The 26,591-nt window shown below is 40.6% G+C and overlaps 1 protein-coding gene across 11 annotated transcripts in view; it reads left to right on the forward strand.

Annotated features, from left to right (window-relative positions):
- Positions 1-3,478, forward strand: part of myo18ab (myosin XVIIIAb) — a 141,676-nt gene extending 138,198 nt beyond the window's left edge. For 8 of the 11 annotated variants that reach the window (XM_036561477.1, XM_036561485.1, XM_036561433.1 and 5 more), the window contains 2 exons: positions 68-1,498; positions 2,421-2,541. In XM_036561477.1, the coding sequence (XP_036417370.1) occupies positions 68-1,490 (1,423 nt within the window). In that variant the 3' untranslated portion in view covers positions 1,491-1,498; positions 2,421-2,541. Of the gene's footprint in view, positions 1-67; positions 1,499-2,420 lie in introns of all 11 variants that reach the window. The other 3 variants (XM_036561521.1, XM_036561495.1, XM_036561504.1) reach the window with 1 other exon arrangement.
- Positions 3,479-26,591: the final 23,113 nt, after the last annotated feature.

Below are 26,591 nucleotides of genomic sequence, written 5' to 3' on the forward strand. Positions count from 1 at the left end.
CTCCTTTGTTCCATTTGTCTGTCTTTGCTGTGCACTCCTCCTCTCCTGTCACCACCCCCTCATCTAGATATGCCACAAACGTTGATGCCAAAGAGGGAAAACAGTGGAAAGAGAATGGCAAAGAAGGTAAAGAGGTAGAGCAGAGCAGGCCTGTATCTGTGATGAGTTCCCTCAGCTATAGGAAACGCTCCTCTTTGAAGGACTCTATCGGCGGCAAAGGAGACGAGAGCTCTCTCTTTAATACCCTCAAGGAGCAGGGTGACTCTCAGGAACTCACATCCTTCCGCAAGAGCAAGGCCAAGGATGTCCAGGATGACTCCTACTCTGTGAGCTCGTGGAGGAAGGGAAACGATCTGGACGATAGAGGATCTGTTATCTCACAGGCTTACTCTGAGGCAGCCAGCAGGGCCAGGAAGGGCATGGACAGCCGCTGGTCTGAATTTGACAAGGAGTCAGTTGTGTCCTCTGTTGGACCCAGTCGAGCATCTACCCGCTGCACAAACCTGGACCTGGACCTGGATGATGTAAAGTCCAGCGTGAGCGCCATCAGCCCCCTGAGCCGGCGCCGAAGCATGTCCCGGATGGATGACTTTCAAAGTGAATATGGCTCAGCCCTAAGCCCGGGCTTGAGCCGCCGCAGCCCTGGCAGCCTAAGCCGTGCAGATTCCCGCATATCCCTGTCCCGCAGCTGCCGCCTCAGCGAGTTTGACATGGACGATGATTCCCTCAGCGTGGCGTTCAGTTCTCGTTCTTCTGCTGGCCGTAGCCTCTCCGTACCTCCACGATCTCGGGACACTGACTCGGTATCACAGGACACGTCGGACCTCAAGCCGGTCAGCCACCGCAACTATCTGGACCCGGACCTGGAGGCAGCCATCAATGAAGTGCTAAACTTCAAGCCCATCACATTCAAGCGCAGCAGCCTGGAAGACTCTGAGGGACAGGCCGAGGAAGAGCAAGACGACGACAGGAAGAGCGTGAGGAGCGGCAGGGAAAGCAGCCGAAGCTCCTCCAGCCTGCGCCGCTCTGCCTCTGCTGTGGACTGCAGACGCTCCAGCAGCAGCTTGAGCAGTCGCAGTAGTCGCAGTAGTCGCAGTAGTCGCAGCAGCCGCAGCCGCAGCAGCAAGAAGAGCAAGAAGAAGAAGAGCCACAGCTCAGACTCGTCCGAAGACGAATACAGGAAGAAGAGTTCCAAGAAGAAGGGAAAGAAAAAGAAAAAATCCAAGAAGCAGTCCTCATCTTCCTCCTCTGAAGATTCGGGGTCCAGCTCTGAGTCAGATTCCAGCTCTGGGGCTTCCACCATCTCATATCGAAGCACCAGTAGCATCAAGAAAGCCCCTGGTAGGAATGCTTCAGCCTCTGAAGAGGAGAGAGAGCCTGGAGGGCCTTCTGAAGCACCTCCACCACTCAGCAAGAAGGAGGAGAAGAAGAGGAAGAAGAACGTGGATAGCGTGATGATGAAGTATCTGTACAGAGCTGACAGTGACTGAATCTGGCAGTAGGTGTTGCCTGGTTTGGAGTGAAGACTATTGCAAGCATGGTGTTGAACTAACCCCAAAATTGTTCTCTCCTGAAAACACACCATCACCTTTTACTGCGACAATTCATTACAGTTTCACAGTATGTTCCAGTATGTCCAATGAACGGAAGTTCAGTTTTAATTTATTTATATCACGCCTCCAGTTAATGGTTTGCTGTGTATATGCATGAATGTGTCTAAAAGAAACAAAAGTACTCCTCTGTTTTATCATGACTCACAAGTCTTTCTGAAGGATCGGGTAATTGCTTTTGTGCTTATTTAGATTTAGCCAGAAAGGGGAACTGTTGATGCATCATTTGTTGAAATGTCTTTGTGATTAATTACCCCAATACAAAATAACGGTGGAGTAAGTGAAGTCAATTCAGAAGCAACCATAGATTTCCCCTCCGGTATTTTAATTTAGACATAATTAAAACAGACCATTGATCTGCCCAGCTCACCCGCATGTTCAAGAAAGGCAGCAATTAACCTAAAGCTTGATGGATTTTTGTCCAGGAAAAGATTAGCCATGGTGACACAAAGTTATCTCTGACTTTTTGTTGAGGGAGAGATATTAGCCATATATTTGCTCCTGTGAAATTTGAGCGCACAGTTCATTTATATGGTAATTTTGCTGGTGTGATTTTGAGTAGTTATCATGCAACATGAAGGTGGTTTTAAAAGGACTGTGTAAAAGTATACTTAACTTTTGTGGACAGTTTTTTTTCATATCTTTTTAAATGCCATGCATCTGATTAGTGTTTCACTTTGACTTACAGCATGACAGGAGTTTGTTGATATCTCACTGAAGAGTTGCATGTCAGTCATCATGTCTCCTTCTGAGAATATACTTTTGTATTTTTTTTGTCGTGGTTCTAATCAAAGACTCTTTAATCTCCAGCCCCCCATCTGGCCGAAGACGCTTCTGCCTCGACAGATCTGACGAGGAAGAAGAGGAGGAGGAGAAAGAAGAAGGCAGGAGCTCCTACCGCTCTAGATACTCCTGCAGCAGCTACCTAAACGACAGCGAGGGCAAGCGGTCCGAGACCACAGCGTAGTGATCCCACACACGTACACAAACACAGCACATGCATACACTTTGGAACGTTCTTGCCTCTCAGTATTGATGTCCCTCTTGAGCCTTGATGCAAATGGCAGGCTCTGAGAATCTTCAGAACAGGAGTATGATGGAACTCACTGTGTTATGATCCTTCTTCACTGCACTGTCTGCAAGGATACAGCCTTCACTCCTTATTATTACTCTTATTGCATTTGTTGTTACTTCTATTTGTGCGACTCATTATGGGGTACTTATGCCATTGAGTATCAAAGACTCAGCACTGTTCAGTACATTTTCTCTTTCGTTGGACTGGCTTCATCTCCATCCCCCTACTACTTCCAAGCCAGTTGCACCAAGGCCTAGTAAAATGCCCCGTGAGTCCTTCCGTGCTTGACCAGCCTCCAGCACAAGTCAAGCTGAGCCAAAGAAGTGGGATTTAGTTTGCTAGTGCTAAGTCGGGGGGTTGTGTCCTTTTTGCGCTTCATAAAACAATATGAAAATGGACATTTTGTTCTACCAAAAAAAAGCCTTTATTGCAAGCATGTTTGTAGGTTTTTAGTGCTTCTTGCTTGACTTAAGGGGAGATGAGGGAGAGGTCCATTGATTTAAGCTCTGCTCTCCACAGCTGTGGGCACACTTCTCACACACTCTCACAGCTTCCCGAACCTCCCGGCTCTTCTTTGTCTGGTGCGCCGCTCTTACAGTGCCCTGCCCGGCTGTCTGATGGAAGCAGACCCTCTTCTGCCTCTGTCGTCACTGTGTTTTGATGTGGTTTGAAAGGACAGAAGTGATTTGCCCAAGCAAATACCAAGCTGTGCTTGAGGACATTGAGTTCTGGGCCAGCTTTTTTCAACATATGTTTTGTCTTGTGGATTTCAACTGAACTAAATTCCACCATTTTTAAAAAAAAATCTGCATGATTCAGTTGTTGAGATGTAAACAGAATCATTCGGTGTTTTAATTTGAAATTGTGTATTGTAGAGAAACTGATTCCAATTTACAGTGGTGGTGATATGAACCAAGGGGCAAAATGACATTTTATGTGCTATGCAAAATGATCACTGAATCTGTATATGTCTTTTGAGTTTTTATATGTAAAGCTGACAACACACAATGCCTCAAAATGCCCTGCATGTACCTCTTGACCATGAATGGAGTTAGTAAAAATCTTATCTCAAAACTATTTCATACCTTTTATAACTGCAATTTCAAAGCCATCTGATTACACTGTTTCACTTTGGCTTAAAGTATTTCTTATGATATTGCATTGAGTTTGCCGATGTCTCACCAAAGAGTCGCATGTCCATCATCATGTCTTCTTCAGAGAATATACTTAGTTTGTTGTGATTCTTATCAAAGTCTCTGTAATTCCCAACCTCCACTTCTGCCTTCTGCAGGCGTAAATCAATGTCTCAGACATCAGGCATAAACACCGAAACCATTTCATGTAATAACTTTGTGAGGCAGCTTTTAAAGGCATTAAACAACATTAAATGCATTAATGGCTTTGAGCATCTGGTTCCAGTCACCACCACTGTGAACAATCCTGACTTAAGTTTCTCTAGAATTGAACATTTCATGTCAAACCGCCTGAATGACTTTGTTCACACCTTGATCATTTAATTATGTAGGGATTTTGGGTGGAAAGTGGGTGGAAAATTCCCTTTTTAGTACAGGCAAATCTTTTGTTGTTTTTGTTCTCTTTTGCCATTGTTTTAATGCTCCTGTTTCTTGTTCATAGCATACATTCTGAATTTTCAAAGGGAATGTACTTGATCCTGAGTTTGGTGCAGTTTGGTGATTTCTTTCTCGATTTGCTCCACTATTACAGTGGCCTGATACTGGAAAACACACAGCTATTAACAGCTGTGAAGGCTTTTAGTTTGTTACAATACAGCTAAACACAACACACACAGAACATGAGCTCATGAATTGAACCGATGCTGTGAAATCCTACTTTCCTTAAGCATGTTGTCAAGTTGGATTCAGCAGTATTTTCAGCCTTACTGAATGACTTTGATACACGTTAGAGGTGCACTTAAAGCAGACGAAAAACAAGCTCCTTTGATTTCTATTGTTGCTTCACTGTATTATGTTGCTTTCATCGTAGTATTTATGAACTAGCATTAATGAATTGCGCCAAGCTGCCAAATGCACACCATTTTTACAACAGCATGAGGATGAAAGACTCATTGCTTCTCTTTGATTTCGAAGGGAGCCTTCACATGCTTTTTACATGGCTTTATGGACTGTGCACAGGTCAATGACTTCATCCTCTTTTCTATGCAGTCAATATTAATTTTAATATGACAAGCGTGTGTTTTATGATGTTGCTGGCTCATAAAAAAAAACACAAAGCAAAAAAAAATAACACTGCTGGCTGTACACATTAATATGAATATATATAAATCTGTATGATTCATCCTAGCTTTCAAAATAGTTCATGTTTATTTTCTTTATTGAATAAATGACCACTTGTTATAAGTAATAATTCTTTTTCCATTATGGTTTAATATATTGTAAATAAATGATGGTGATTGTTTTAGACTTGCTTCAGTATGCTTCTTTTCTTTATTTACTTGCTCTCCATCTCTGATTTTCCCCATGAAGGGAAAAATCCTTTTCTTTCAAAAGAGTTTTTTTTCTTTACAAAATCCTTTTCTTTCCCCCTTCCAGTCATAAATATGCACATCGGCCCATGCGCTGTTGCTTAACATTTCCAGAGGGTTTGTGGGGTTTTGGCTTTCAGTATGTTTTTTTTCTCCTTAAAGCGCATGCTTTCATGTTGTTGTTTGCTTTGAGAATGGAGAGTGTGGTTGGTTAAGCCCTCTCTTTTTATCGTCTATGCAACAGGGAACACGACGGATACAAAAATGGTAGTCTTTATGGTTTTAGAGCTCGAGGCCCTCCATCTTGCACATCATGCCCTCTATCCAAAGAGAAGTTAGTGCACAGCTACTGTATGACGGAGCATAAACAGTTGCCAGTTTTTGGTACCGCTAACTTACCTACACTTATTGCCCATTTTATCAGAAACACATCCCATATAGGTGCACATTGTCAATTTACATTTGCTGACTGTATCTGTTGCTTCACAATTTGTCATCCACCCTCTACCCCATTCTTCAGTGGAAAGGGGCTGCCATTGGACCACCACTGACCTGCTATTAGGTGGTGGAAGATTCTCAGCATAACAGTGACAGCGACACTGGTAGTGGCTAGTCTCGCGGGACCAGACATGATCTCTTAATGAGAACATCTGAGGATGATGTGCTTCTTTGTATTGGCCAATGTACAACAAACCTGTCAGTAGCCCTAGAATGCAACATAAGTTAGTATGGCTCAAAAAGCTCCACCCCCCAAAAAAACTCATGCGGAAAAGTCACATGCAGAAAACACAAAAACATTACCTCTTGCAAGAGAAAAACAGTTCCTTTAGCTAATGATAGTGTTTGGATATCTAGCTTGTTTTGTTCGTATTATCGATTGTACTCTGGATGTTTAAATAGTATGGACTAAAGAAATTTGGCGATGGCCCTTTTAGAGAGGGCATACCCTTGTAAGCACCAAAAGTTTACCAAATTGTCCCCAAAAAATTTGTAATGAGGATACTTGGCACTCATTATTGTCTTCTGGGTTTATCAGACTCTACAGCACTCCTCTGAGCAAGGTCAAAACAAATGGTTTCCTAAGGAGCTTTTGTGCAAAAAATAGCTTGTGAATGCTTAATCATCTTTGTACAGAAAAATGCACATTTTTTTCAACAGCATAAAAAGGAAGTCACAGCATGACGAGTAATGTGTTGTTGGTTGTTTTTAGCCATTTAGCTCCATTCACCACCATTCATTGAGGACTGGCTTACAGGCACCATCTAGCTTTCTGCAGTCATGTTTTTGGTATAATGGGAGAAATAGGAAGTGGCCAGGCTCCATGTATACTGGCTCTGGTTGTCCCTAAACTTGTTACAAGGTCACAATTGACCCTGCAAGACTAGGTAGTGGCATGTTAGTGTGCTGCACTGGTATTGTGTTTCAGGCACAGCAGTGTTGCAGAGTTTTTTAACACTGTTGACTTACTGTAAACATTAAGACTGTAGCTCATCTTTTTTTCATGCACTATTTGTCAGTCGTCCTCTAGCCCAGTGGTCAGCAACCCTCCTCCTGTAGATCTACTTTCTTGCAGAGTTTAGTTGCAACCTGTATCCACTAAGCCCTGCCTTAACTCTATACATCTGATCCAGCCAATCAGGGACTTGGGAAGAGGTTGATTAGCTGGAGCAGGGGTGGCAAATTGTGGTTAGAACTAGGCTCTGCAGAAAAGCCATCTCCAGGACAAGAGTTGGAGATCACTGCTCTAGCACTTCATTAGTGGTCAGTTTCTGACCACAGGACTACTGTTAGCTGGATATTTTTGGCTGTTGGGTTATTTTCAACCCAGCTATAGGATTGAGGTTTTTAAACATCCCAGCAACACCTGCTGTGCCTGCAAACACACAGACGTACTACTGCACAGACATATGTTGGTGCTGCGAGTGGTCCACCACTTAAATATCTGATGAGTGGTGGTGCTGTGGTAGTCCCTCTCCAGTGATGGATGGGGTAGAAATGGGGGCTGATCATTTGTGCAGACCATTTCATCATTTGTTTGGATCATTTCATCCGAACAAATTTTGCATATAACTATAGCTGTTTCTGATAAAATGGCCAATGAAAATAGCTACAAGACAGGTGTACACTCTTAAAAAAGATTCTTTAAGGGTTTTCTAGTACAGACATTGGTTCTAAACAGAACCATGAACACTCTTAACTGTTGGCAAGCATGAAATTTGATGGAGAATTTGTAGTAAATGTTTGTATATAGAACCTTTTTGAAAGGGGTTCTATAAAGCACCAAAAAGGGTTCTGCCATTATTACGATGTCAAGCTTTAACAACAGAAGAACCTTTTTCAAAAAGTTTCTACATAGAACTGTTTACAACACATTTTCCCCCAATCTGAAAAACTATTTCACCATGCAAAAAAAAAAAAACTTTAGGCTTGCAAATGATTTTTTGAGCATTCATTGTTCTATATAGAACCATTGTCTTTTTAGAGAACCCTTGAGGAACCATTTTTTAAGAGTGTAGCTAATAAACTGGACACTCAGTGTACATAGTCTGCATTTACAGTGTTGTTTTTTTTAGAAGCTGATTTCCAAAGCAAAGAAAGTGAAGACTTTTCTATGCAGTATACAGAACAGCTTCAGGCTACTGTCAGCCCGATCAGTACAGGCTGAAGAGAAGAGTGGATAAGATGACTCCTTTACCCTTTCCTAGACCTCACTCACAGAACAGTGTGCTTTCAGCTCTAAAAATCAGCAGCATGCTCCCTGACAACTGCAAAAGGTAACTTTCAAATCACAAGTCATATTTACCTACAAATAGATACAAGCAATAGCCAACAGCTGATGACCTGAATGAATGCCTCTATTAATCTAAAGCTCAGTTGTGTGCCGTGAAAATCAGTACTTGCAACAAACAGTCCCAGAAGTTCCATTAAAAACAGATCTTGTAATGATCTTTTGGAGTATGATGGACCTTCCCAATAAAATAATCAATGTTTAATCTTACACAGTATTTGTGGTGTATTGATAAATGGAAAGTGTGTCTGTCTGAATTTTAACAGGGATCTCAAACAGACCCTTACTGTGTAGACGAATTGAGTTTTAAGAGATTACTTACTGTATACTCCTACTATTACAGCAATACAGAGACAAATATCTGCATTCTCTGCAGTTTGTTTCTAAGTGGAGGATGAAGAACATCAGTGTAACGTGATATATCATTGTTTCCCTGCCTAATTCAGATCAATAAAGGATTGATGCAGAGGTATTCAAACTGTGGGGTGGGCCCTCCTACTGGGGCATGTAGGAATTGCAGTGGGGGGTGTGGGGGAGAGTTGAGGTAGAAAAAATGAATATTTGAACAACTTTGTCATAAAACTGTTTTTTATGAAGCTCTCATTGTCATGTGCTGCTTTTTATTTAAAATACAATTATTTTTAAAGTTTAATTATTTTTTAATTTAGATCTTATTTTGTTAGCCAGTTAATAATAGACAATAAACGTTCTGGACAAATGGGATGATTTGACCTGATTTTCCTCATACATATACTGTAGTAGTTTGTGTATTGATAAGCTTGTTTTAGTTGAGGGGTTCCCAAAGTTTTCCAAAAATTGGCAAGCAGGCCTCAGGAGGAAAAGTCTGAATACCTCTGATCTAATGAGTAATTAATTAATAAATTATCTTCATTAATTGAGAAGTATTCTAGATGCATGGCCAATTACAGTATGGTTATTTATAGTATGTATTATAGCTAATAACAATGCAGTTATCACCTGTGCAGTCAAACTGAAACAAGAATATAAGCATCCATAATGAAGACTGATTACTGGTGTTTGTCCATGTAACATTCTCGAAAATGAATAACCCTAAAGGGGTGGAATATCCCCTCAAAAGACTCACGAAAAGAGAGCATTTTATTAACAGTTGGCTTCTTAGTTCTGAAAATGTGCATTTTTGTCTTTCACATATTTTAACACATGGTGCACTGTTCTCCAAAAGTACTGGGACAGTTCAGTCAGTATTTTAAACAGTTTGTATTAATGATTGAAAGATGAATATGAGCTCACCTTATAAGTGAACTAATACACCGACCGGCCACTTCATTAAGTTCACACTCTTTTGTCCCCTTTATCAGGCCCATTTACCATATAGGTGCACTTTACAGTTCTACAATTACAGACTGTAGTCCATCTGTTTCTCTGCATACTTTGTTAGCCCCCTTTTACCCTGTTCTTCAATGGTCAGGACCCCCACAAAGCAGGTATTATTCGGGTGGTGGATCATTCTCAGCACTGTAGTGACACTGACGTGGTGGTGGTTTGTTAGTGTGTGTTGTGCTGGTCTGAGTGAATCAGACACGGCAGTGCTGCTGGAGTTTTCAAACGATGTGTCAACTCACTGTCCACTCTATTAGACACTCCTACCTTGTTGGTCCACTTGTAGATGTAAAGTCAGAGACGGTCCTTAAACAGCGGTCACAGGACGCTGCCCACAGGACGCTGTTGGCTGGATATTTTTGGTTGGTGGGCTATTCTCAGTCCAGCAGTGACACTGAGGTGTTTAAAAACTCCAGCAGCACTGCTGTGTCTGATCCACTCACACCAGCGCAACACACACATTAACACATCTGTGTCACTGCAGTGATGAGAATGATCCACCACCCAAATAATGCCTGCTCTGTGGTGGTCCTGTGGGGGTCCTGACCATTGGAGAACAGAATGAAAGGGAGTTAAGTTAAAAGTAGATACAAGGAGGTGTACTTAATGAAGTGGCCGGTCGGTGTATATTATGATAAGTCAGGGTTCTATGGAAAGCTTTTTTGCCAAAAAGTCTATGAAAAATGTATGGGCACAAACTTGATATGAACTTTCTTATTCCCTCTTTTTTCTTTATTCCTCCTATCAGCCAGAGAGGATGTTTAATTTAGCAGTCAGCATTTTAATTTCAGAAGCAGCTCTGACACAGTGGTTGTTATAGCCTGCCTACAAACTATGCAAACTGCAAAAAAAGAAGTGAAACTTGACGGCTATGCAGGTTGGTTATTTAGCGAGTTTGTTATTAAGCAGGTTACTGTTTTGCAGGTTAGTAAGGCTTCTTGTGACATGCAAATATAGTAGCATTCGAGGCCAGCGGCACACATAGTTGGAAAAAATCTGTACATTTGTGTTCTTGCATGATGGAGTGGTAACATTAGGCTATCCAGGTCAGAATCTGTTCTGGCTTCAGAATAAAAATTCTGGTTGCACTTGTGAGCATTTTTCTTGCACTGTTGACCCTGGATAGTTAACAGCATAGCATGACAATGACACAAAACACACTGCCAAAACATCTAAACAAAACATTTCGTCAGAGAAGTTCGAAACTCCAACACAAACCACATGAGGATGTGATGATATACATACTCTCAGTGTAATCGTTGTACACATGGGATTAAATTCTAACTTAAATTACTTTATTGTTAACTTAAGGTTCACTTAGGATGACACAAACCAGAAAACATTCCATTATTCTCAAACTGTGTACACAAAAAACAAGAGGTGATATTTATCTTCACTCTGACTGCATAAGTAGAGTCCACATAAAAAAAGCAGTTCATACAGTGCAAGAGATGGCATGACTCCTCTTTTCATTTTCCAGTACTGATAACTAAACTTCACTGAACCTGCTGATATTGAAACTGACCCGAGTTTCTTTTCTTCAAAACTACTAAGCTTTTAAATAAAAAAAGAATTTAATTGAATATGGCCCTCTTCTAGTGCTGCACTCAGACTGCTTTAACACTCCATCACCCTACAGTAAGAAATACAGAAATATGCAGAAGCCAGAACCACCATTAATTTGTTCAACTTCCTGTCACAGCCTCCATAAAGTACATGTTATTCGTTTTTAGGAGCTGTTTCTGAGGATATTAGATATGAAATGATCCACTTATTATTAAATGGGACTCCTATTAACCGTGCAAGGCCCGATAGACCACCAAAAGGATCCCCATTAGATAAACAGCATTAAAAAAGCTTTAATCTTTGAGAAAGAGGAGTAAATCAAGCTCCACTCTTGATGCAGATCTGAAAAATCCACAGGTGTTTCTGTCCATCCTTCCACTGAGAACTCGACACTGTGAGTCTGAAAATATGTGCAGCAGTCAAGAAGCTGATACTGAGAAAAGGAAATAGACAAACTTTAAGGATATTGGAATTCTTGGTAATACTTAGCTAGCTCACTGTTCTTATGTTAATGTTAGTCTATGTGTGACTACTGCTCATCTAATTTGTCCTACGTGATGATGTGCTATAAGCAGAATTACAGAACTGGATCAGATTTGTACTTTTTTTTCCCTCCACACCAGCATGTTGTACCTCGTATTAGCTGTGTCCTGTATGTCCTATATCTCCTGCTTCAAGGCTCTCATCTCTCAAGGAAGGAACTAGGTGAAGTGTGTTTGTGTTCATCAGTGCAAAAAGGGACAACAATGTGTGGAGCTCTCAGAGAACATTAGGCTCAAGCTATGTTTGATGTGTTTTGTTCAATGTAGCTCTTTATGAGGTCTTCTGCAGGAGAAAGATAAAAAGCACTCTCAGCCTTAGTAACACACACACACACACACACACACATATTTTTCTGCCTGTCCCTGATCAGCCAGTGGATGATTTTAGATGTTTCTTTTTTTACTTCTGTTTTTCAACTTTGAAGACCATAATACCTTAAAGAAGGTCAGTCTAAGAGGTATGGAGGGGCAGAATGGGACGAGACCCAGAGAGAAAGAGAGAGAGACTGACTGTAAGTAAATCTGAACTAGTTGTTCTTTTGCCTGAGGTTAGGTATAGACATGAGTGCTCACTATTACAAAAACCAGTAGTGATGTGAGACGCCCTTCAATAATCATGTAAATCAGGAAAGTTAACTCAGTAAAACTACTCTACTAGAATACTACAGCTGGGTTAATCTGTACACTTTTTGTCAAAAGTTTGGGGGCACTTCACCTTTTTTTTTGACATTTTTAGCACTTTTCACTAGGAAATAGTGTTCTACAAAGTGTCTTCCTTGGTATGAAGAGTAGGTTTTGCCTAAATAAGTGTGTAACAATTGTTTGAAAATGACAGCGTACTGAAATTTAAAAACCTTATTGCTGCTACGCCTTTGTCTGAGGGTCTCTCATTTCATCTTTCTTGGAAACCACTGTCGCTGATCAAAACTAGTTATCTGGGTGTGTCCTCTCAGAGTGAAATGGATGGCGTGGAGGGGTTTATTCCATACACATACCCACATTCAAATGACTGAGCTTTTTACTCATGAATTGTAGGGGTTGCGATTTTTCAGGCTTTCACTGTTAAAAAGCAAACCAATCTCTGTAGTACATATTTAGAGCTCTGTAGCAGTGAGACATTGTCACCACAGTTTATTGATAAATGCGACTGAGAATCAAGCCTGAAAATGTACATCGTTACACCTCTCCTAAATAATGACTTGACAGTTTTCACAGATTCAAAATCTTTCGGCCTAAAAGTGGCTTAAACACATGAAAGGTTTAAGTGCTGGAGTCACAAGGGGATAAAATGTGTTTAAGTTGGTAATTTTCCTAAGATATTGCTTTTGTCAGCAGTTCAGTCAGTTTTGCAGTTTTTGCTAAATTTAAACTGCTTTATTTAGATCTGTGTTTAAAGTATGTCATTTTATTGCAAACCAACAAAGAAAATGTGTGAATCTATTGAAAACATTTTGAAAGGTTTGGTGTTTCCTGGTCTTGCAAGCAAGAATACTGCCTACTGTCAAAGAGTCTGGTGCCTTAGCCGCCCATTTCAGTAGCAGTTTTAACATGACCTCGTCCACTTACCCTCGCCATTTCCCCTCGGCACCGGCTTATGGGCTGTTACGTTACTTCATTAGCACAGGTGAAGTTTATTAGATAAAATCTAGGAGGAGAAAGAGACCAAGTGTGGACTTCAACAGCGAAAATCACTGCAAACTGGTGCAATTCCCTTTTTAAACCCCCAATTTCCAATGTTTTCCTTATAGGCCTACATATCTGCAGATGCTGATACATGTACATTTATAAAATGCAGAAACTGGGCCCATAGCTAGCTGGATAAGCACTACAAAGAAAATATAACTCCCCTATCACCACACAAGCCCTCGTCCACTTGTCATTTCCCTTTGGGGGAATCCTTTTTAAGGGCTGTTCCATTACTTCTTTTGCTCAAAAGAAAGGTGTTAGATGAACCCTTGGAGGGGCGAGGAATCGAGCGAACACCAGTGACAACTTTAGCAGAAGAACCTACCCAGAAATCATTGTGACCTGACACATTTTCCTCTAAACCCCAAAAATAATGGGGGACAAAGCTGTTTATAAGCTACAGCAATAAGCTAACTTACTTTGAAATGCTGAACATTTCAAAACCGTAACATACGATTTGCTGGGCTTTAAGTTACAAACTACTCCATCTGTTATACATGACTGCTGATACAACCCTCTTCACTTACCTCTGATAGCTAGCTTGTTAGCATGTTAAAGGCTACATGGGTAACAAAAACAAAAAGAAAGGCACTGCAGTGTGGTTCTACTCCAAGTTTATAGCCAGACAAAGCAATTATTCACGTTATGTATGTTATGCTCAAACTTCTTAAAAAAACAGTTTTGATTTGCAAATAGTTTGCATGGCTAGCAGATTAGCTCACTGAGGCTAACCCGCCAATAGTGAGTGCATTCCGTTTAAATAATCCACTCCTCACTATTATCTCCTCCCCTTCTGCCATGAGTGGCCACTTGTGTAACATGGGTGTGATGGATATCCGAGTGGTGAGTCAAACAGGTTGAGGGCAAGTTAAAAAAGAATTCAAACAGGGCTGATGTGTATTTGTTTAGGGTTATGCATGCAGTAAAATGAATAAAATACTGAAATGTTAGCACTGTATCCCAGCATTGCCCAAACATTTTGCTCTTCCAGAGTGCAGTAAAGCCATCATCAAATCTTGGTTTGAAATAACATCCTAATTTTAACATCTGACCAATGCTGATAAAAATGCTTAAGCAATTATCTGCCAATACTAATATAATTCCAGTATAAATGTACATCCTTAAAAAAAAACACATCTATGAGGAACAAAGTGGAATGTGTGGAAAAACGTGATACCGCATCATTTAACAGCTACTGAATTCTTCCAAGAAAACTCTACAATAACTTTGCAGCACATGAACTGTGAGCTGTGAACTTCGCAATATATTTTTCAATGCATTGCCTATATCTTGTTCTGAGATCATCACGGTGCACTACTTGCAAAAGTTTGTTTCCCTTCAGACAGATTAAACCCAGTGTGGGATGCACATAAAGATAGCCAGTCAGAATTGCAAGTGACAACTTGATACTCGATAATTGAGGCCTTCTTAATGTCAAATAAAAATCAGACTTTCCATGTTCGTGTGGGTGGAGCGTCTTGAGGCTGACACTACGGCTGCGGCTGAAAACACATCCTACTTCACATACTACACTAATGAATGCACTTGTAGTGCACTAATGTAGTTGTAGTACTTTGACATGCTATTTAGAGGGGTCGCATGCTATTTTTGGCTGCAGCTTAGGTGTCCCCAAACTTTTGATAGGCCGTGCACTTCTATAAAACACAAGTTACACTTTACATAAATATCATACTAAAAATCCATCTAATTTTAAACCTGACTGTGCTTTCTGTGAGCGAGAAAGCAGAGTTCAAATGGCCTCTGAATACTTTTCTCCTGTGAACTAAAGTACAGTATGCAGTGTAACTGCAGTTTTCCAGGCTGAAGCTCCTCTCCTCTCTGCAGCACTCATCTGTGTGACACTATCAGGATTGTTCTAAGCCCTGATCAAAAGGAATGATGCAAAATTCATGCGTGGACATTATCATCTGCACCGAGCTGCGAAGCGTCTTGAGAGAAAGAGAGGGAGGGAGGGATAGAGACAAACACCGTCTCTCCCTCGAGGGCATGTGACCAGGAGAGAGAGTAAAAAAGCATTTGATGCCTTTCCGCGTTCGCCCAGCAGCAGTGCCACCGAGCTCATTACACTTCCAAATGCAGCCGTGTGTGTTCCCTCTCTGGAGCTGCCTGATGAGGGGGGCACTGGGGCTTTTATGCCTTCCTGCCTGGCTGCTGGAACCTCCTCCTGGCCTGTGGGCCTTTGGTTGCTGCTGTATGTCCCCAGGCTTCAATGCTATCAGCATCTGACACTGCAACATCTGGCCCAGCCACACACTGTATCTTTATGGCCAGCACTAATTACATCTCATTACTTATGACTTAGTGGACAAACCTGGCCAACCATGCTTAACATGTATCAAGGTTTGAGAAGCTGCTTTAGTCAATTAAAGGAGGGGTCAACGATTTTGAGGAAGATAATTGTTTTGAAACTAAACAGCCAAATACAGCCCCTCATTTTATTATTCCCTACAATGCCTTGCCAAGTATCTGTGTGCTGCCTAACGCTAGTGGTTGTTTTACTTTGTTAGCTTCAGAAGTGCTATGTGAAATAATTACCTGTTTAGTAGATAAAGAGCAAGAGCTTCTTAACTTCCAACGCCTTTAGCGAAGAAGCCACACTGTTCTTCATGCTTGGCTTTTCTCCAGATTAATTTTTTTCCCATTTTTTCCTTCTCTCTTTTCTTTGTTTTCCACTGTCCAATTTTTTTTTTTCTTAGAAGAACCAACCAGCTTTACCCACTGGATCCTATCAGAGCTCAGGTTTGTAGCTATGAGGCTAAACTACAACCAGAAATGAAAAATAATTACAGAAATTGTACGTTTTATACTTAAGTATTATTTTGGGAGGTTTATACTTTACTCGAGTATTATTGAAATTGAATACTTGTGCAGTTACATTTCTAAACATACTTTTTACTCCTTACTTTTTCATTTTTCAAAATGCTTGTTACAAATCTGAAAAACTGAAAAAAACATTTCTTTTGAGTTTAAAAATGAAACTGATCATAACTGTTAATTCACCTTTAATGAGAAGGCCACATGGCCACAATAGGTTTTTTTTTTTACTTTATTTTACTGTTAAACTATCCACTTCTATGTAGGGAGGAGTGAGGTGTTAAAATGTAGCACAGGTTTTTTTTTTTTTTTCATAGTTAAACAGGGTCACGTACATCCAGCATTTGGTCATCTTCTCATATACCCAACATTTGTTAACTTTGACAGCAATTTGAGATTCACCCTGAAGACTGTTTTTGTACTATAAACATTACTTTCTTTCCTTTAAGTTTTTGATTACTGATTGTGTGTATGTAAGTAAGTAAGTAAAGTTTATTTATATAGCGCTTTTTACAACAGGTGTTGTCACAAAGCAGCTTTACAAGGAAATGAGCATTACAAAAAGAAGTCCGGGTTCGAGCCCCCATGAGCAAGCCAGTGGCGACAGTGGCAAGGAAAAACTCCCTCAGAGAAACAGGAAGAAACCTTGAGAGGAACCAGGACTCAGAAGGGGAACCCATCCTCCTCTGGTCGACACCGGATAGTAAACATTGTTAGTATAAAGTATTATAGTACAAAAAAAACAGGGTAAAACGTGAAGGAAAAAATTAATTTGAATAGTTCAGTTCATGCAGCAGAAGCAGCAGCATCAGTGGGGTCAGGTTGTGAGGGTGAGGTTTGCACGGTGAGCAGTGGCACCCGATCAAGGCAGCAGAGGCAGCAGCATCAGCAGCAGGATGGGCAGCTGTTCAACTCGGCAAAAGAAAAAGAGGAAAAACACAGTCAATGGGTGATTGATTAATTTGAATTAGTTTGAATGATTGATTGGTTCAAGTGAATAATTTTGAATAGTTCATGCAGCAACAGCAGTAGTATCAGTGGGGTCAGGTTGTGAGGGTGAGGTTTGCACGGCGTTGTACAGCAGGAGGCTCAATGTTGGTAACCCGGTCCAGAGGGCTGGCGAGCAGTGGCACCCGATCGAGGCAGAAAAGGCAGCAGCATCAGAACGCACAGGATGGGCAGCTGTTCAACTCGGCGAGGAAAAGAAAGGAAAACACACAGAGAGGAAAACACACAGAGTTAGTTCTGTAATGGGTGACCTATCACAAATTACAGTGTTAGCAGAGACTCTGGCAGGTATAGAACTAACAGGGAAAACTAATTACCAAAGGCTTGAATATACAATTGACACCCAGATCATGTTAATCTCCCTCTTGGTGGCTGTAATTTGGCACCATTTTGAAGCATGTAAACAATTCACAGTAAGGATTAAAGCCAGGCTATATGCAGCCTCCACACAGCTAGTTTTAACTGAGCCTCCAAAGTAAACAATAAGGAAAGACCATTTACCCGTTCTAATTCAAAACGTAAGTCTTTATGCACAGATTCCATGAATGTATTTTATGTATCTAGGTTTGAAAGCTTGTCTGATTCAAATAACATAGAATTATATTTGTGCTTTTACAACTAGCCCTAAACTTTTACAGCTAGCCCATCAGTCCATTACATATAACTCCACCTATAGGGTTAATTTGTAAGTTTTAACTTGTGCCCTCACTCCACTTTTAGTTGAATTGTTGATAAACGGTAGGTGCTCAAAACAAATTGAATGTCTTCATTGGTAGCAGATATATGGAGGCTGCTAGTTCAAAGAAATGATGAATGAATACCATTGCATTTGTCAAAAAACAATGTGTTAAGTGGTCCCCCACTCTCCCCTGCTTGAGTATGTTGAGTATGTAGAATCTTTTTGACTTTAACTGAAGTATATTTTTGCTACATACTTTCACTTTTTATTGTTAATTGAGTCAGATTTTGAGACAGTACCCATACTTTACAGTTCCCTCTGTAGTTTTAACATCGCTGACTGTGGTCATACATCTGAAAGCACTAATTTTGTCCCTACTTTTATCCATGTCCACACAATGTGCAGAAGAATGTTTTGTAATGTCAGTTGTGCTTCAGACCTCTTCCCTGAGCGGATAAATCTGATTGCAAGTGCATTGAAAGAGCATTGAAAGAGCATTCACTTTACTGAGTGACTCAGAGCAGCACATGCACACCATATTTTAGTGTTTTTGTCCTCCTGACTCAGTAGTTGTGACATTCAATTTTAACAAAAAAATCTTACATAGTGCAGCTTTAACAACTTGCAGCTTGAGGCAAATGTATGACAATTTAGGCATGCAGGGTTATGGTATAACTGACCGTTAATTGCTACATGAGTCTCGTACACCAAACATGTATTGGTTCAATTTTATTTGGAGTAAAGAGAAATTACGTGACTTAGATTCCTCATCAAATAATTATTATAAATTCTTCCTCAGTTACTGTGCGCATTTTCTAATCTGTTAGTACCTACCCTGTTATTTAATCACCCCCATCAGGCACAATCCTCTCCAAAAAGAGCTATTTCACATCACCAAGTTCAATACTACTCAGCTCTCTAGACAATAATGTCCAGTCAGATGACCCTTGCAGACTGACCTTCACTGAAGCTTCACCCAGCTCTGTTCTGGAAGATGGTTTTGCAGTCTGAACTGAATCGGCCCTCGTGCTCCTCAGTCTCATTGTTCTGGCTCCGAGCTCCACTGGCTGTGCCCTGTCCGGCCTCATCATGGCAGGACGCTGACCCCAAACAAAGCCCTCATCACCACTGAAGCTCAGGGTGTGGAGGAGCTCGGAAGAGTGGTGTTAATTAGCGGCCATCCCCCGAGGTAGCGTGTGTTGTGGCAGACAAAGGCGGTGGGATGATGGCAGCCCACTTCCAGAGGTCACCGCTGCCTTCTATTATACCAAACACTCATGGATGGAGAAAAAAACTCCCAGAAGTCAAGACTGCATCAAAACACAGGGCTTGTGGGTTCAGTTCTTCTTTCAGTGAAAGTTTTAGCTGTGAACTTTTTTAGCATTTTTTTATGCTGAACTGCAGTGTTTCCCAGCCCACTCTTGCAGCAGCCCTGCACTGCATCGTTTAATATTTCCCTCTAATATTCTGCTGATTCAGTGCATGAGAGGCTGAGTAATTTGCAGATGAGTTGAATCAGGTGTATTAGAACAGGGGACGCTCTAAATTGTGTCCTGGATTGTGGAGGACTGCCATAGTGTGCTCGTATTTGTCAGTGAATTGGAAAAAAAAGGAAACCACAGCAATGCTTTACTCATACTGACCATATTCAGTATCAGTTTCGAAATCAAGTCAGTACCAGCCAAATGTCTAGACACACCTGAATGAATTTACAGCAGGGTCCCAAACTGAGGACCACACTAAAAATCTAGGATTTTTCATTTAAACCTGGACAAAAACAAAATTTTGGAATGTTGAAAAATGTGAAACAAAGAAATGAAGAAACATTCAAGATTTTGAAGATCACAATTCAAACTGTAGTGCTTTTGTGACATTGACAGTGTTAAGGTCTTTGCACAAAAAGATTTTTATTCTGAGTTTTATTTCTTTTATTGAAACACGTTCATAAGACTCTCGGGTAGATTTGATCAACTCATCAGAGGCTTTAGCACCCCATTAAAGCAAAAGGAGGACATAGCAAATACTAAGAAATGCTGAAATTCTTGTTAATATTTCAAGGATTCTACTCTTCACTCAAATGTTATGCTGATTATATGATTAGTAATTTAATTTTTGGATTAAATTAGAAAAGAATGAAAAAGAGAAGCATTTTCACTGGTGGTCTCAGACTTTTGGACCCCACTGTATGTGTTATGTGTCATCTTGAAGACATTTTGATCTGCAGGTTTATTCTTAAAAGCTTAAAAAGTTCTGACCGACACCAATATATAGTCCAGCTCAACCTCTGTTTACATTTATTTCCAAGATGAAAATTACAAATATTATCTTTTTGGAAGGCCCCTCATAAAGTAGTTTTCAACAGACAACAATGTGGAACGTCTTCAAGCTTGTTGGAAAAGCATCCCAAGAGGTTCCTCATGAAGCTGCTTGAGAGAATAACAGGACTTATTAAGGAATTAAAGGAATTCTCCAGCATTTTGCAGCCATCAATTACAACCAATAACTTCAACACATTTCCTTATACATGAAACAGAAAACCCTTTGAAGAAAACTCTTTTACAATGGAAGCCAAAGAGCAGTCGCTGAATTCTGCGAATAAACATCTGAAATACAGGGCTATATAATGTAAATTTGAAACTACAGGCTGTAGGATGAGAGACTCTGTGAACAGAGCTTTTTCTTTCCTCTGTAAACTAGCTGTATCTCTGAAAGAATGAAAACACTGAAAATTGCTGGTGCTCTATTGAATAAGGTAACAGAAAAGCTACAGGGCGTCCTACCTCCTGTATTTTAACAGTGATCTTTTTCACACTACCTGCTGAAGAAGAACAGCTGGTCTGCTGTGCTACATGTGGGGCTGGAGTTGATACCAAAGTAAATCGATTCCTTGATTCCAGGCTTTTGGGAATTGAGTCAACTCCAAAGCTTTGGAGTCGATTCCACGCAGTGATGTTCACCTGCATGCACAGAGACTGAGATATTGCACAGTCACTGTCTAGACAGTCTGTATGAAAAATACATCCACAACTCACACATCAACAGTCCAGCTGTATTTTACTTTAAGGTGAAGTGGAAAACAAAATAAAATGTACATTTTTTAATGAAAAAATTTTTTATTAAGTAACAGTGTCAAAATATCTACCTACCTGAAAGATTTGAGTGAGGACAATTAGTATAATACAGCGGTGTCCCAAAAAAATTGACATCATTTGAGATGTGAATATCTGAGTAACTACATGTCCCGGGCAAACGAAATTAAATAGGCTTCATGTTGAACAATACAAGATTTATTTATCAAAATTTGAACAATAAATTTAGAGGGATGTAGATTTTGTAACCGATTTCACAAAGCTTCACAAATGTAATATCTTCCGATGCTGGTGGTCGTCCAGATCCCTTTGCCCTGCACAGACAGCCTTCCTCTTTGAATGTTTTCTGCCATGTCCAAATCTGCTTTATTGAATTTTCTCAAAAACGCACACTGCACACTCTTGTTTGACTGTGTTCGAGCATATTCTAACACACAAAATGCCTTTTCTTTTCTAGTGAACGCCATTCTTCAACCTGAAAAAAAACATTAAAAATTCAACTTGGTTAGTTTTTACACATTTTATTAAAGATCATTTGAGGGAGAATTGGCTGTTATTAGACTACAAAATGATATCATTTTTTTGGAACACTCTGTATAACCAATATAACCAGCCCCCATTAGTCAGGTTAATTTAGCTGGTGTTAGCTCTAAATTTCCTTGCTGAAGGTCACATAATTAATACCGCACTTTATTTTTTGCCACTTTTTTAATTATATACCTTTACTTCTTGTATTTATGCATCTTTGTGTAATCGAGTATGGCAATAACTTTGCTCTTTACTGAACTTCTTGCTGCTGTAATAGACGACTTTCCCTCTGGGATTAACCTACCTACTATCCTTCCATCCTTCCATCCATCCATCCTCCTGTTCTAACTTCCTTCCTTCCTTTCATCCTTTCATCCTTCCTTCCTTTCATCCTTCCTTCCATCCATCCATCCTTCCTTCCTTTCATCCTTCCTTCCCTCCATCTTTTTTTCCTTCCTTCCTTCCATCCATCCTTCCTTTCCTCCATCCTTCTTGCCATCCACCCTTCCTTCTTTCCATCCACCCTTTCTTTTGTTCCTTTGGAATTGACATTGTTGTGTGGAATCAACTTTTGGAATCGACTTCATCGATTCTGGTCACTAGGAATTTTAATCGGAATCACCTCCAAAACGTCTGGAATCAAGCAGCCCTAACTACGTCTGATTTGAACAAGAAATTTGCTCTGTTCACACTTCAGTATCTCTACTGCTTAGCTAGCAAACATGCTAGTTTAATCTCTAGAACAGTGTCAATTTCTTTATTATTCAAAAATATTTTATTATGTTACAATAATAACTGACTTTCAAAATAAATATTAATGACTGCTTATCACTTATCAACAGTTACAATAAAGTTACTTCACAACTCTAGAGAGTCAAATCGTCTTCTCATCATCTGTTGCAAGTACAGGACGTACAGAGCTCACAGAGTGATGGACAGGTGTAGTGTAGAGTTCTGGTCTTTCATGTGCCTAATGGCTCTGCTCTAAACACGGGGTGCTGACCCAAAGCTGAGCACCCTTACTGTGAAATGTTTGCTACGTGGCTGCTTGAAGCTCTGATGTGTTGCTTTAGTTTGCTAATGCAATCGCACAATGTGTCCTTAACGTCAAGGGCTTGTCTTGTTTGGGTCCCGCTTCCATTACCTGCGCCCTGCATGGGTCCTTTCACCAGGCCTTTATTCTTGCATCACAGCTGCTGACCAGAGAGAGGTAAACAGCACTCTCTGCCTTGGCAACAGAGGCCTCTACACCTGCTGCTTATCAGCCGCGAAATGCTTTTAGGTGCTCTTTTTTCCCCCTCCCATGTTTCTGAACAGTGGAGGTGCTGACACTTTGGAGAAGGCCAATTTAAGAGGTGTGGAGAGGAGGCATGGGGGGTATGGAGAAAGAAAGAGAAAAAGAGGGAAAGCTGTAAGTAAAACTGAACTCCCAGCTGCGTTATTTTCTCTGAAGGACAGCTCCACTATCTCCTCCTCTCTGCTGCTGAATAGAGCAGCATGGCATATGGGTTTTTTGTTCTTTAGGAGGGGAGTTCATGACTACTTTAACGTATGCGCTGCAGCTAAAATAGCTTGGAGTGCAAAATGTGAGAGGCACATTTCTGTATGTATCTTAAAGGAAATTTTCAGCTAGATTCACTGTAGTGCATGGCATTCCTAGTGCAGATGAAGAACATTTTGAAAACCAGGTTCAGCTCTTCATCCACCCAATTGTAACTACTAGATTGTTTGGGTGGTCATAGGCAACCATATGTAGTAAGGCTGCCACCCCAGCACTGTGAAATTCCTGGACGCTGGATCATATATACATACATACATACATACATCTTCTAAGCCGCTTATCCTTCAGGGTACGCTGGATCAGTGGCTTGTTATTTTACTAAATTTAGTGGATGGGTAGCTATGCTCACAATGCAGTCATAGGTAGATAGATTCAGTTCAGCTACAGAGCCTAATCTTCTCTAGGCAATCCTAATAGATAGTAAAGGACCAGGAGAGAGTCATCAGCATTAGTGTCTGTTAATTTAAATGGGATTTGCTTAATTGTGTATGCATGCCTGGTAGTGTGTCCAGAACCCTGCCATCTTTGTTTTATGACTTTCTTCTATCACCGAAATCTGAGCCAATAACATGGGTCATAAATTTTACACAACCATAGCTTAGAGCAAATATCACATGAGCAATGACTTAGAAAATAAACTGCTTTTTAAGGCTTTAAGTGTCCTGAAAACAAACAAGAAATACAGACTGCATCATTGTTTGAAAAAAAGGTCATTTTGAATGGAAGTCTATGGAGAAACATGCCACCAGATAGGATTTATACTATGTGGCCACTAGGGCTAGCTGGATACACTCGACCTAATGTAGGTCCACTGTGAGCTGGTAAACTTGGACAACATAAAATTTATCACTTTTACTTACAACTCTGTAAGCCATTTGTGTTCCTTGCGATAAAGAAAATGCACAAGCTTGCAAGGACTGACTGAACACACTAATATAGTCCCCTTTATGTATCAGAGAATCCCTGCTGGCTCCACCTTGTCCATCATCATCCTCTCCTGTGTCTTGTTATCCTGTTTGTATATATGGTCCTTGCTTTGTTGCTAGTCCTTGTGTAGCCTTGCTTGTAGTTCCTTGCTTTGGTCTTGGGCTGGACCTGAAAAATTGATGTCTACTCGATTCCTCTATCCTCTGTCCTTCAACTTGTGACCCACAACTACCTTCAATAAATAAACTTGAATATGAAAATCCTACACATCCTCTACACATATCAAACATCTGTACATTTTAATGCACAATAGCTGTTTATTTACAAAATTTATGTTAGGAAAAAATAAAACATAAAATGGCCTGTGCAAAAGTTATGGCACATGTTCTATTTTAAGTTTTATCTTTTTCTATTTTGTTGTTTGATCTACTCAATAAAAAAGTGCACTAAAATGACCCCGCCATCAACTACGTCATCCAAAAGGACAGGAGGATGGACTTCAAACGTTTTCAAGTAAGCCCTGAATAAAGGGTCGGTGATTTAAAATCTTACAGGCCGCCGTGTCGGCTGATTTTATTCTAGCCACTGCTGACACTGTGTAATGTGAAGGTTTATTTGGGAAAACGGCTGTTATTCGGAATTACCGGTGATTTTTCTGACGATAGTGTGTCTGACGCTCCTGGCTGCTTGGCTATGTGAACCCCAGCCCGTCTCTCCATATCTCTGAAGTGCACTCTGAAGCTTGAATGATGAAGCGATTATTTGTAAGGAGGATTTGCATTTTGCTTAAGAAATGAGCTATTCTATTTAGGTGATAAGCCCAGAGAACTTGTATAGAGGAGAATTACCACTCCATAAGACCGGGTTTCTCAAACGCTAGAGGGCACTCCCGAGTGAGTCCAAAAGTAACGGGTTAAGATGGAGCATTTAAGATGGAGCATTTGAGTAAAATCATAGTTTATAAATGCTTAAACAGTTTTTAATGTAAAATAATACATTTATTTCCTGAACACAGAACAGCACAAAACATTTTAACACTGCTGTTATATTTTTAAGAACTTTTAAACTCGAGCTATAGGAGTTTAAAACGGTGCCTCATGTATGTCCATGACATCTGTGAGCGCGAACAGTCAATGAGCTGCTCCGCTCGTCAACCAATCAGCACTCACTAGCACTAATGCCAGCATTCTGCTGCCCAAAATCCATCAGCTGTAGATAAAAAGGAAATATACAGGTACGTTTTCTTTGCTTTTTTAGTGAAAGACATCCTTCTACTTTCTAAAATTAAAGGAAAGCTCTGGGCAAGTGATTAGAAACTATTGTAACTTTTTATTTTTAGCCTTTGAGCTCCGTTTACTCCCATTCATTGAGGACTCGCTCGCGGGCACCCTCTGCTGTTTAACTGTCCTGTTTTTGATATAACGGGGGGGAAATAGGAAGTGACCAGTTTCTGTTTTTGTCCAGATGTGGGAAAGTGGGGTCAGAGGGCCGAGGTTCGCTACTGAGCAGATGTGTTAACTTATTTTCACTTAGAAAATCAACAAAACGTAATTTGACCGAGGGTGTTCAAACCTGGCATATGACTGTATGCCGTATTTGAACCCAACAGCAACAGTGTGGCTCGCTTTAAAACATGAGCTTCACAGAGTCAAACTAGGAACATGTGTTAACATGTTAACAGGCATTAACAAATTAGTGGAGCTAATAATTGGTCACATTAAATAACTCATTAACTTTGATACCACTAGTTTATATTGCAATAAAGCATGTTGAAGTTAAAAGACAGTTGATAACAGTATATAGTTTACATTGGCAGACCCTAGTGAAGAACATTTTATTTGGTAAACATGCTTGTCCTTGCATATCTTTCTTACGTCCTCAGAAGGAGGAGGAAGAAGCAAAGACTCGAGGAAAGGAAACAAGGATGCCCAATTTAAAGATATGAGATCCACTTTTAATCCAGTCTTTCCCTGATGAGTTCCTTGTTTCTTCAAATCCTAGTTTTTCTAGGATCTTTGTTTGGATGCTGCTGCTCTAACTGTGCCTTCACTGGGTTTTCTTCCCTGCCATAGACTCAGACTACAATTTTGGAGTTTGTAAACAGAACCTACTTCTATGCCATGTTAAATTTTGTTTCAGTTTTCTTCTGATTCCTCTTCTGCTGCTGTCAAACCTACTGCAGCACTTCTCCACACTTCTACCTTGTCTCTGTAATAAACTTGACCTTGCGCTATTTGCTTGCGTTGAGCTCACCTCTATGTTCTGAAACTGCAAATCTGACCTTTTTCATAGCCTTGCATGCAGAGAAAGAGCTGGACGCAGCTAAGGAGCTGCATTTATTAAGGCTCTCTGACAAGGAGCCACAGCCTGCAGGCTTTACAGCAGAGCCTGGAGTGGCCTCTGAGCACACACTTGCTCAGCAGTCTCCCTTCACACACACACAAACACACACACACTGTTCCAGAGCTCCAACACCATCGAGCCTCTGCACTGAGGTAAATATTAGCCTGCACATGTCTGATGGCAATTTAATGCAGCCATTAATAATCTAACGCTATCAATATGCTCTCACTGCAGGCCCAGAGGATGAATGGGCCCCGGCCTCCCCGCTGTCATGCTGTATAATTTCCTCATTCTCACTGATGGTGGCGGACGGCTATAGTAACGGCCTGCCTGATTAGTGATTAACATGTTTACAGGGCAAAATAGTTACAGCATAACAACAAGCGGCCCGGCTGCTCGGAGACAAACGCCACAGTGGATGATGTCTTTTTAACAATGTGCTTTATATGCAGCGGAGCCCCCTCGCCAGGGAGCAGAGGAGGAAGTAAT

This window comes from Colossoma macropomum, unplaced genomic scaffold (genome assembly GCF_904425465.1).
Source record: "Colossoma macropomum unplaced genomic scaffold, Colossoma_macropomum, whole genome shotgun sequence".
In the NCBI taxonomy this organism is placed as follows: Eukaryota; Metazoa; Chordata; class Actinopteri; order Characiformes; family Serrasalmidae; genus Colossoma; species Colossoma macropomum.